Source organism: Prorops nasuta, unplaced genomic scaffold, assembly GCF_024137725.1.
Source record: "Prorops nasuta isolate Cenicafe-Biocafe unplaced genomic scaffold, Cenicafe_Pnas_1.2 PNAS00018, whole genome shotgun sequence".
Lineage (NCBI taxonomy): Eukaryota > Metazoa > Arthropoda > Insecta > Hymenoptera > Bethylidae > Prorops > Prorops nasuta.
Window position 1 is genome coordinate 4,669,534 of NW_027116815.1, and position 10,984 is coordinate 4,680,517.

A 10,984-nucleotide genomic window follows, 5' to 3' on the forward strand; every position below is an offset into this window, starting at 1 on the left:
AGTATAATGAGAAATAAGTATAATTATACTGAGGAAATGATAATAGTCTGCTTTTTTTAAGATTAAATTCAATTATAAAGAATTTTAGATGATAAATTAACATTTTCTTAAGTAAAATCATGTTTATATAATTATATATTTTATTAGAACGCTGTTTCTTCTGTATACTCATATATAGTATTATTTAAGTTTTGATGATGACTGTAAAGCAGGCGATAAGTCGCCTACAGAGGTTTATTAAATTATGTAAGACTTGATGTATATTTGGAAATGCACATACAATGAGAAGGGCAAGGTGAGAATTAATTGCAGAGGAAGTAACTGCGCAATGCAAAGCAGTCCAACTTCCTGATCGATTTTACAGATAATAAAAAAATTATCTACAAACTGATCATAATATCCACTCTCACATAACGCTTCCATTTTTAGCCGTTGCAGTAAACAAAATACTAATATGTATATAGTGTATATAAAAAATATGTGAAACTTTTTATTGTTCTGATGTGATATCAATAATTCAATTTTATATTAAATCAGCAATATATGCTACTTATAGTTTGGAGTTTTGTAGCAAGAAGTCAGTTACCAAATTATTAAATTCTTTGTAATATCTTAAATGCAAGTTGTGGGCACCTTTTTGAAACACGTGCAATCTGAAATGAAATTAAATAGGAGATTTATAATTTCATAGTGAATTGAATAAGGATATGTGGGAGGGTATTAAAGATTTTAATTGGATCTATTACGTACTTGGCGTTCTTAATATTGGCAACCAAATAATTAGGATGTTCATCAAGAACCATGACGTCTTTGGCTCCATGAACAACCAGTGTAGGGCATTTGATATTGGGAAGGGCGGATTTACATAAATTACCGCTTCTTGTATTAAAGAGACGCTCCATGGTCTCCACCCACGCAGACCAAGTCTTCCTAAAGTAGTCTTCGCCATACATGGCTAACAACGGTGCTCGCATCTTCTCGGACCATGAATCTATATTTTTAACACCTGGGTAATAAAAGAAGAGCTCATTAAAAACTAGTCTGACATTTATCATCCATCCATTTTCAATAAGTTGATGAAAAGTCTTATTTTTTATAGTAAAATTTTGTTTAATATGTCTATTGAAAACAGTTAAAGCTGGATTTCAACATACTATTATAAATTTTTATTTCTTCCGGCAAAGTATAGGCATTAGCCCCAAATACAACCATCTTATGGATACTATCTGGATAATTGCCGGCCATTATAAGGGACGAAATACCACCATCGCTCCAACCGATTAATGAAAATTTTTCATAGCCCAAAGCTTTCATTAAATTGTGAGCCCAATCGGCATCGCGATCGTAAAAATTGTCTGGGAAAGTTTTGTCTGGTGGTCTTGACTTTCCATATCCTGGTGGATCCCAGGCAACTATAGTTAATTTTTCCCTGTTCAGATAATCGATTTGGGGCTTAAAATCCGTCCATATTGTTCCTGTAATATTAAATTATTTATGTAAACGAACAATAAGTATTTTTTCATTATAGATTTATTTGCCAAAATCGAATAAAGTTTTAACTACATTCTATATTTTAAATTTGAATGCCATCGTTTGCTTTCCAAAGAGGTCACGTGATCCTCGGTTACGCGAATACAAGATAAGAAACTCGGTCTGAATTCAATGAGATAAAGTCGAGATAAACGAAATCATGATATATCTTTTTTATATCTATTGTAAAGCATATTTACCCATAGCTCCTGGCAATAATAGTACAGGATGATCACCTTTTCCAACTTTAACATAATTAATATCGATCCCATCGACTTTAACTTTCGTTTCCTGTGTAGATAAGATCGGTGTTATAAATATCTCGTTCAGTGAAAAGGTAGTACAACTAAATAATATCCACCTCAACTCCAGTAGCCATTGAGAATTTACGAATACTGGTATCGATCCAATTTCTATCGTATCTTCGCAGTTTTTGCCCAAGATTTTTGCTAATACTACTCCCATTTATTTTTGCCACAAACATGCTTGCTTATCCGTAGCAAATTCCTGAATGTTAATTATATAGGAGAGCGTCCAGTCCCACACACTGTACTACTGTAGATAATGTGCTAGATTATTTGCAGATGACTTTCTTCAAATGAGTGATAGTCTTAATCAAGTGTTACAAAAAAGACCCGCTTTATAGGGAATACGTTAATTCATTTTACCCTTTACTTTTTATCTCAGGCAGATTGAAATAAAATACAGATAATATCTGATTATGCAATTAATACTTTTAAAATATTTATTCAAAAATGTACAATAATGAGAAATGAAATTTAAAGTTTCAAATGCTGTGTATTCAAGAAGAGTTATATGTCAAGATTGGCATATTATGATTAAAATAAATATGATTTGCACATAATACAATCCATGATTTAAAATTACACATTTTTGAAGAGACAAGCTACTTCACCGGTTTCCTTCACAGAAGAATTACTAATTACAAATAAAAATCTGGATTGATTGGGTATTAAATGTTTTGTAAGTTATGTTTGTTGGGTGTAATGTTAAATGGTACTTATAATATTAATTTGTTGTCTAAGAAATACATTTACGTTTTCGGAAGAAAACACAATACAGTGTTCATATTTATATAGTCAGATGAAAAATTTTGTCTAACTTAATACAAGAAGAATTAGAAGATTATGAAATTCTTTATAGCTTTTTTTTGATTGGTCTTATACTTAAATATAATTATAACACTCATAGGAATAATATTATAAAATGAGTTATGTAAATCATAAAATGGGACTTATCATGAATCATGTTGTGTGCGGTTAAGGGCTTTTTGATATTCCTCTGTTAGATGTTTCTTGTACTTTGTTTGATCATTCCATAGTCCAGCTGCTTGGGGATTAAGTGGACTATCGTTGTTTGGTTCTATCAAAAAGGATGACATTTATAAAATATTAGTATGTGCAATCATTTTGAATAACTGCGCATAATGAAAACAGTTAGCTAAACATTACTTACCACCAAGTAATGACTGAATAGATAATAAGATAGTGCGCACATCATATAAAGCACTCCACTTATCCTTTAAAATATCCAAACAAATATTTCCAACACCATCAACATTAGGGTGAAAACATGGCGTAACAAAGCGAACTACTGGTGCACTGTATGGGTAACTATGTGGAAATTCCAAAGTTAACTTGTATGTTAATCCAGCATAAACCTGTGAATAATGAGAAATAAAAATATAATTTAAGAAAAAGAGGCCAATGTAATTAAATTTATAAAATTATTACCGTATCATTTGGCCCAGTGATGGTCCCAACCCATTTAAATAGATTTTCTCCATCAGGAAAAGCCGAAACACCTTTTTCGGCACTCATCATCAGAACCATCAGCTCTTTTTGAAGTCTGCAATTTAAAAATACACAATCTTTCCTAGATAATTATAGCCAATCAGTTGCTATATACAAGTTGTATTAACTGTCTATAAAATTCTCCTTTAGTGTGAGATTGTTTTATTATTGTTCCTAAATTTCTATAGCTTTTTATACAGTCTGGTCAAGTAACAAAAGGTTATGTTTGTATATAATATATTTATTTCCCCATAAGATCATACTTTTGAGCTTTATGTCTTCTGTGCAAATAGGAAAAGCATATTTCGTAAATGAAAGGGGTTGATATTTGGAGGAAAGGCTGGGATGTACAAAGCTTGTTTGCGACCTGAGTTTGGCTTACCGTTTACTAACTGCATGGTTGTCTTTTGGTACGTTTTGCTTCTCTTCCGAGCTTTTACCAGAGGCATTTTGAGACGAATAGAATGGATTGATATTCTGCGCCATCCTAAGCTATGTTTGTGCTATTTGCTGTCAAATAAATTCGTCGATTTTGAGATATATACAGGCGAAGCTACGGTCAGACACAACAGTCACTGAGGAAATTTGAATGCTGCTCGAATTATTGCACAAACTAAAAACATCAGCCTCTAAACAGCTGTTGAAGCCTAGCTGCTAAAACTACTGTTATTCTTCTATATCTTCGTTATTTGAGGTGCTTAAATCTTTATATTCTGAAAGAATAATTAAAATCTTTAAGAAACCATCACCAGTTTTTATTAAATATAATATTTACAACAAATTTCTTTTAATCATCAGTTAAATTCTAATATCTCTTAAAGTCATTTGAATTGGAACCAAAAATGATCTACTTGAGTCAAGTATAATGATTCCTATAATATGTTTAGTTTAATGTAAGATTAATAATTTTTTATCATATTTCTGTTGTTAATATATGCATGACTTATCCTATAAATTCATTTTTTGTAATTGATCCATAAGATAGCTACTATTGTATAAAAATGAGTATATACGTATACTATCAAACTACTGTCAGTTAATAAAACGTTCATCTTTCGTTGTTTATTATCGTAGTAACACTGTATAGACCATGTATATGTAGGCTGTAGTAACCAATCGTAATTTTCGCACCAATCTTACCGATTGTATTTGTGTAAAACACTTATGTCAAAGATTCACCTGTAGAAATCAATACAATGGACTTCACAATATTTGTTTTAGATTATCTGGTGAAAAAGAATAAATGTCTCTCTCTCTCAAAAAATTAGTATAATGTTTATTCTATATTATTGTATCTGAATTTATTATTGATCAATTAAAAGAAGCTGTCAGTGTGATGTAAAAATAATTATTTTTAAAGAATCACAGCTTCATGATATAATGTTTATTGTCAAAAATAAAAAAAAATGGCTGCAACACAAGGAACTCCAGAATCTGATACAGGAAGCTTTGAGTGCTTTCAGAATTATACAGCACCAGAAGTATTTATTCAAGGCCTAGCTGGTATCGTTGACCAACAGGATGTTGAATCTATGATTCGTGCTCAAAAGCAAATGTAGGTTTTTTCTCAGCTATATACAATTTTTTAATAAATCAATTGAAAAAGTTGCATATCAATATCTTTCCTTTTGCAGGCTCCAAAGATTCGAAAAGACTAATGAGATGTTAACAAATTGCAATCAACTATCAATAAATAGATTAAAAGCTGCAGGCAGTGAATTTAAGAAACATACTGTGTTATTGGCTGAAATGAAAAAGGATTTAGACTATATTTTTAAAAAAATTCGCATTGTAAAAAATAAGCTCAGTCAGCAGTATCCACAAGCATTTAATGGTAAAGGTTCTTGTCACATAGATAATAATCATTCAACAATATACATATGATTAATATATCTATTTATTTTATAGAAGCTGTAAGAAGTAGTTTAGCAGAAGAAGTAATTGTTGAAGATGCCAATTGTGCAGTAAAACCACTACAACCAGAAGTTGTGCCTCTGCCATCTGTTCCAACTAGCAATGTTGCTGATGGCGATCCTGATTCAGATGGTAAAAACAACTCTTCTTCGTCTAAACATATTGCTGTGCAATAGATATCTTTCGTTTGTGATAAAAATTATTCAATGATATTACATTACACATTGACTGCCTATGGGGTGAAATAGCTTCATCACTTTTACATAGCACTAAATCCTATCCTATTATTAAAATCTCATAAAAGTCTTCCTGAACTAAATCAACATCAAAAAAAGAAAAAAAATAGTGTTTATTTTGTATTAATTAAAAACATATCGATAGTAATAAAAAAAAAAAAATAAATAAATACTCTATATTTCCTTATAAAATTTATGTAGAAAGATGTTAAATATAGCTCTATTGTGTTGTTAAAATATTTGATGCACACTATTTTATGCAAGTAGTAAGAGATGTACTGAATAATATTTAGTTTCTTGTACTTGTCTTTGGTAGATAAAAAATAGAATACATGTATATACTATATATTATAATAATAAGAACCCAGTATATTTATGCGATGGCTTATATACATTCTTTCTTAATGGCATAAAGTTCAATATCAAAAATTAATTTGTTTTATTATGTACATGTTGAAGTTAAAGTGCTTTATTCAGTTTCAATTGAGATGCTTTTGGTTAATTATTAATTGGAATTAGCACTTTTACTATAACATATTAGTTTTGCAATGTGAATTGACAGTCAGATAAATACATATTTTCAATTTCGTTATTTAATCAATTGTTCCATTTTTGGAAAAGAAAAGTCCCTTTTCCAACTTTAGGTAGTAGAGGAAGACTTTAATAATAAATTTAATTATTCATGCACAGTGCCAGTCGAGGAGTTTCAGTTTGCTAAGCTGAGAAAACGAAGAATAAAAAGCAACGACAGTTCGTCTACGGATAGCAACAATGATCAGAGTAACGAGGACTCTTCGTCTTGTACCTCAGATACCGGGTAAAAAATGGGATGAACGAAAGTTGTAAAATTAAAGTCGCACAGACTTCGAAATCCTAATATCAGTCCAAAGTGGACCAGCAATATTAAAATTTATACTTGACTTTCTTACTTTATATCTTATAGCTTTATATTTCTATATAATTGTAAAGCATTAGGCGCACGAAAGCTTTAATCCTAAATAAAAATAAATACATTTTATAAGGAACCAGTGTTGGTCATTCCATAGCTGCAGTAGTACACGATTTTTGAAAGAGCCCGCTTGAATGTATAAATCGATCGGGGAAATTAGTTTGTGCGCATTCCGTCAGATGACATTAGGTGGTTCAATAGCGTAGTTTATTAAGAATCTTAAATCAAGCAGCAATTTTTAATTTCGTAACTAAACAAAATTAAACATTAATAACAAATATAAGAATTAAGTGATATAGGATTAACCGCATTTAATAATTTAAATCTGAATGTTTAAGGACGTTAGGTTTATTTATAAGAATTATAAGAATTTACAAAGCTGGCAGGGCCAGGCATTGTTTCGAATAATGGATAGCGCATTTACACACACGTTGATACGACGATTGCGCACCTGAGGTACTTCGTTAATGGCGAGAGACTTTTTGCTTCCGCCGCTGAGATTAATGTGGATATTTTAACGACTGGCTCTTACTGAAAGCTCGCACGGCTTCTAAGTATAGTTCATGTTCCTGTCTAAAAAAGATACACGAGAAGATTCCTTTCTTCCGCTAAATACTATATAGTTTCTCCTGCACAATACTAATATTATTAATAACAATAATGCATATTTTTCAAAGATAATTAAATACTTTTATAATAATAAACAAAATAACCAAACACTATAATTTTTCATTTACATTACTAACAAACAATTTCTTAAATTATTCGAAAATTTAGGAATATACATATATAAGAATGAGAATAAAAATCCATTAGTTCTGAAATACTTCAAAATGCTTAATCAAAGAGCAGCAAAATCTCGTCCTTTTACTGAATTAAATTAATTGCTGCATTATCTATATTTTACAGTGAACTATAAAATATTCATCAATCTAAAACTATTTCCTCTTGATGACTCTCACCGAAGGTTCGTGTACGCGTGCATACACGCGTGGAGAGCTCAGCTTTTCTAGAAAGACACCAGCCGTGCCAGAAACCAGCTGCGCTTCAGCTGTTTTCTGTCCATGCCGTCTCTGTACTCTCTGTTCACTTTTTCCTGCTCTGCGAACTTTCAAAATAAAATTCGGTATAGGCTATACATAAACTACAAGTTATTTGATTTTAAATCTGCAACTTTCTGACGCTGCTCTAATGATATTACAAATCAATTTATACAGAAATCGTTATTTTTGTCTATAATTACAAATGATTGAAAATAAGAATAATATAGTATATACTATAATAAATCTTGTCAGGTGAGGGGAATTTTATGGTTGTTTCCTTTCTCGTCGATGAAAACTGTGCAGCATTGTGCTTGTTTCAACACAGAGGTTCGTTGGTGAAAATAATCGAATGGAAAAGAAACAGGTGAGCCGGATAAGCTTAAACAGCTGTTTCCCCGTTTTAACTGGGGCTTCTTCCTTTGGCCTTTGCGATAATAATTTAAATATATCCTCCCTCGCTATTATATATACTATATATAAGTTGTCTCGAGACTTACGACATTTTCGAGTAAAAATCGACGCAAAATAAGGATAAAATTATTATATATATATATGTGTGTAAGTCAAAGCGAATCTTTTAATTATTGCACGTGAAATTAATGATTCCGTTTAGGAGTGCGTCCACGAAGAGAATGGCTGACACGAGTACAAGGGGTTTTCCACCGATGCAAAGTAATAACACAAAAGCGTGCCCCGAAGCACGCTAACTCGATGGAGAGTGTCACTGGCAGCACCACGGATTGAACTTTTCCAAGTGTTCTACCCGAGCTCGACTAAAGAAGTCGAGATTTTAACTGTTGGCCCCACGACACTTACTTTACCAAATGTCTGATGAGATGAAACATGCACGAAGATATATATATATATATATATATATCAACTGATATTAATCAAAGCACGCTATATGTTAATCGAATTAAGGAATCCTTTCAGAAAACAAGTTAAATTCAAAATATATATACAAATCTTCTTATCGTTTCAGGAAAGCTAAGAATAAATTATAATTTTCAAATTTTAAGATACTAATTTTCTTAATAATAACTTAATAATTATTTCCGTGCTCGCAAAACTATATAAATTATATAGAGACTCTCTTCTCTTCTCACCGATAAATTCTGACGTTAAATGTACAACAAGTAGAAAATTTGTTTCACGAATCATCGGTCTTTTTTCTGTTTCGTAAGATAATGATCGTCGTAAAAAAGAAGTTAAAGCGCTAGATATATACCAAAGCGGAAATTTAATGTTTTAATAGAGGCTATTAGAAAATAGTGGGGAATGTGGATGTTTTTGCTATGTGCAGGTAACATCGCTGTAAAATCAGGAGGGTTGTATTTGCTTTTGAGGTGGGAGTGAGAAGAGAGCGCGAGAGCGAGCGAGCGAGCGAGAGAGAGAGAGAGAGAGAGAGAGAGAGAGAGAGAGAGGATTGACTTCATGCTATTGACATCCGCTCCTCGTGGTATCGACATCCCGGAACAAGCGCGACCGTGCCGAGAGCACGATTTTGCGTCACTCCCAGAGAAAGAGAGAGAGAGAGAGAGAGAGAGGTTCAACGGGAAACACCGGAAGCGCAAAGCGGAGGGCGCGGCCGCGGGTTTCTACACCCCTTGGCCTCTACGCTCGTGTAATTTTCGCGTTTGCGCCCCCGAAAATTGCCGTCTAACTCGTAAATTACACCCAGGATTCGACAAAATCCATTTGGAATCGTCTGCTATTGACGCTTCCGTGACGTCACGATACTTCCGGTCCCACAGTGATTCACCCGTTGGTAATAAGACACGACCGCGGAAATTTTGCCGCACGCAACCTTACGACTACCCCCCATCAGTCGGAATCCATCAGGAATAAGAGTCCGATGAATTTTTGGCGGGAAAATTCGTTGCTTTTCTGAATTTTTCATGGAAGCCTCGAATTCTTGAGGAAGCCGCAGGTGCATGCGGGAGAGCTTCCGGGGCAAGTTTTTCGCGCTCTGAACTCTCACGGTGTGCGGGTGTGTATGGGCAGACGCAAACGCACGTGATAAGTTTGGAGAGTGGCGGTGACAGGGCAGTGACGGAGTGCTAATAATACGTATAATAGGTTTAGGCGAGTTCGCGCGCGTTGAAACACGCGCACACGCGAGCCGACCAATACGGGAGCATCGTTTATACTGCATATATATATATATGCGCACATGGGTATACTACAAGTAATAGGTCCAAGCAAGCCATATAAAACGGGACGACGCTATAATTCATAACAATGCAAGATGTTTCTTCCTGATAGATAAACTATTATTATCATTATTATTATGAAATATTATTTCACGTTTTAATATGTGCATATACATATTAATATCGGCTTTTCGCTATTTTTATTCCGCCCTCTATCCAAATCGTCCTGTTAAAGTAGCCCGTTAAACGAGGGTTTACGAGCTATCTGTAATAGGTCCAGGCAAATTCACGCGCGTGTGTGTGTGTGTGTGTGTGTGCGTGTCCGCGCGCTTGCATATGTGTGTGGCTAAAACACAACAAGTATACCGAGCCGGGACCCCCAGGTGCCCCGGAACGCGCGTGCACGCGTTGCAGCTCTACGAAAGACGCTCAACTTGCGAGTTGTACACGCCAGATGCGGCGCGGAAGCGGAAGCTCAATCGATCCTCTGCAAACTCCCTTTCATTCGCAACCATCCAATTATTTTATTAATCCCCCCACCCCTCCGCAATTTTTCGTCTAATTATCGTGCAATATTTTTCTTATCGATAAATATATATTATATATATATATATATATATATATATATATAACTTACGATAAGTCTTAGATCGACTCGATTATTTATTAACTCTGTCGAATCGTAAAGCAACCTGTTTAGTGCTTCGAGAGATAATTTCAGTGATTTTATAACGAGTTTTTTGTCGATGAGCTGATCCGTGTGATTTTTCAGAAAAGATTCAAGTGAAACGGAGAGTAAGATTATAGTAAAATCGTGGGAGTAATTGGTATATAGATCGAAGGGGTTGTTGGTACAAGGTTTAATGAAAACCACGAATGCCGTGGCACGCGAGCTGCCAGCTAAAACTTAGATTAGTTTGCTGAGACTGAATCGCACCTAAGCAGCCCGGCACTAATTCGATGTTGGCTCGTCATACCCAAAACGACTTGGTAATTACTCGTTCTAGATTCAATTAGCAGCTAAACGCAGCCAGCCTCGATCTTAACGTGACTTTCATTCCTGCTATACCCTCTCTCACCCCCCCCCCCCTCCCCCCGCCATGACATTCGATATAAAAAAGAGGCCGCACTCGGTAATAACCTTTTTCCAATTTTGACAGTCTCACGACTCTTAATGAAAATTTCGATCAACCGTATAAAAAAATGGTTCGATTCACTCGCATTGTGCCGAATCGGTTTTACCTAGAGCGCGATTTAAATAACGAGGATATTTTTAAAATTCGTAGAATTTTATTTTTTGCACGAAGCACATATCTCCCCGCCGCAGGTGCACCTATGCTAGTGT

At 34.1% G+C, this 10,984-nt stretch overlaps 3 protein-coding genes across 4 annotated transcripts; 1 reads left to right on the forward strand and 2 right to left on the reverse strand.

Annotated features, from left to right (window-relative positions):
- Positions 1-513: 513 nt before the first annotated feature.
- Positions 514-2,168, reverse strand: LOC136780318 (valacyclovir hydrolase-like). 2 transcript variants are annotated; one of them, XM_066738614.1, is made up of 5 exons: positions 1,892-2,168; positions 1,731-1,821; positions 1,155-1,475; positions 751-1,006; positions 514-653 (listed from the first exon to the last, which is right to left on the reverse strand). In XM_066738614.1, the coding sequence occupies exons 1-5, from the start codon at positions 2,012-2,014 to the stop codon at positions 551-553; spliced, it is 894 nt and encodes a 297-aa protein (XP_066594711.1). In that variant the 5' UTR covers positions 2,015-2,168; the 3' UTR covers positions 514-550. The 2 variants fall into 2 exon arrangements, with proteins under 2 accessions (XP_066594711.1, XP_066594710.1); XM_066738613.1 differs by having other exon boundaries at positions 1,731-2,083.
- Positions 2,169-2,310: 142 nt separating this feature from the next.
- vih (ubiquitin conjugating enzyme vih) lies at positions 2,311-3,937 on the reverse strand. Its single transcript, XM_066738615.1, has 4 exons — positions 3,727-3,937; positions 3,285-3,399; positions 3,007-3,211; positions 2,311-2,913 (listed from the first exon to the last, which is right to left on the reverse strand). The coding sequence occupies exons 1-4, from the start codon at positions 3,828-3,830 to the stop codon at positions 2,789-2,791; spliced, it is 549 nt and encodes a 182-aa protein (XP_066594712.1). The 5' UTR covers positions 3,831-3,937; the 3' UTR covers positions 2,311-2,788.
- Positions 3,938-4,238: 301 nt separating this feature from the next.
- Positions 4,239-6,485, forward strand: LOC136780104 (kxDL motif-containing protein CG10681). The gene is made up of 4 exons (XM_066738211.1): positions 4,239-4,899; positions 4,979-5,178; positions 5,253-5,390; positions 6,185-6,485. Exons 1-4 carry the CDS (start codon positions 4,751-4,753, stop codon positions 6,313-6,315), a joined length of 618 nt encoding a protein of 205 aa, XP_066594308.1. The 5' UTR covers positions 4,239-4,750; the 3' UTR covers positions 6,316-6,485.
- Positions 6,486-10,984: the final 4,499 nt, after the last annotated feature.

Coding starts and splice junctions, on each gene's coding strand:
- LOC136780318 (XM_066738613.1), bottom strand. CDS start 1,995: ATGGGAGTAGTATTAGCAAAAATCTTGGGCAAAAACTGCGAAGATACG. Junction 1,476..1,730: donor ATTATTGCCAGGAGCTATGG/GTAAATATGCTT, acceptor TTAATATTACAG/GAACAATATGGACGGATTTT. Junction 1,007..1,154: donor AGAAATAAAAATTTATAATA/GTATGTTGAAAT, acceptor TTTATTACCCAG/GTGTTAAAAATATAGATTCA.
- vih (XM_066738615.1), bottom strand. CDS start 3,830: ATGGCGCAGAATATCAATCCATTCTATTCGTCTCAAAATGCCTCTGGT. Junction 3,400..3,726: donor AACCATGCAGTTAGTAAACG/GTAAGCCAAACT, acceptor TTTAAATTGCAG/ACTTCAAAAAGAGCTGATGG. Junction 3,212..3,284: donor TCACTGGGCCAAATGATACG/GTAATAATTTTA, acceptor CATTATTCACAG/GTTTATGCTGGATTAACATA.
- LOC136780104 (XM_066738211.1), top strand. CDS start 4,751: ATGGCTGCAACACAAGGAACTCCAGAATCTGATACAGGAAGCTTTGAG. Junction 4,900..4,978: donor ATTCGTGCTCAAAAGCAAAT/GTAGGTTTTTTC, acceptor TTCCTTTTGCAG/GCTCCAAAGATTCGAAAAGA. Junction 5,179..5,252: donor GTATCCACAAGCATTTAATG/GTAAAGGTTCTT, acceptor TTTATTTTATAG/AAGCTGTAAGAAGTAGTTTA.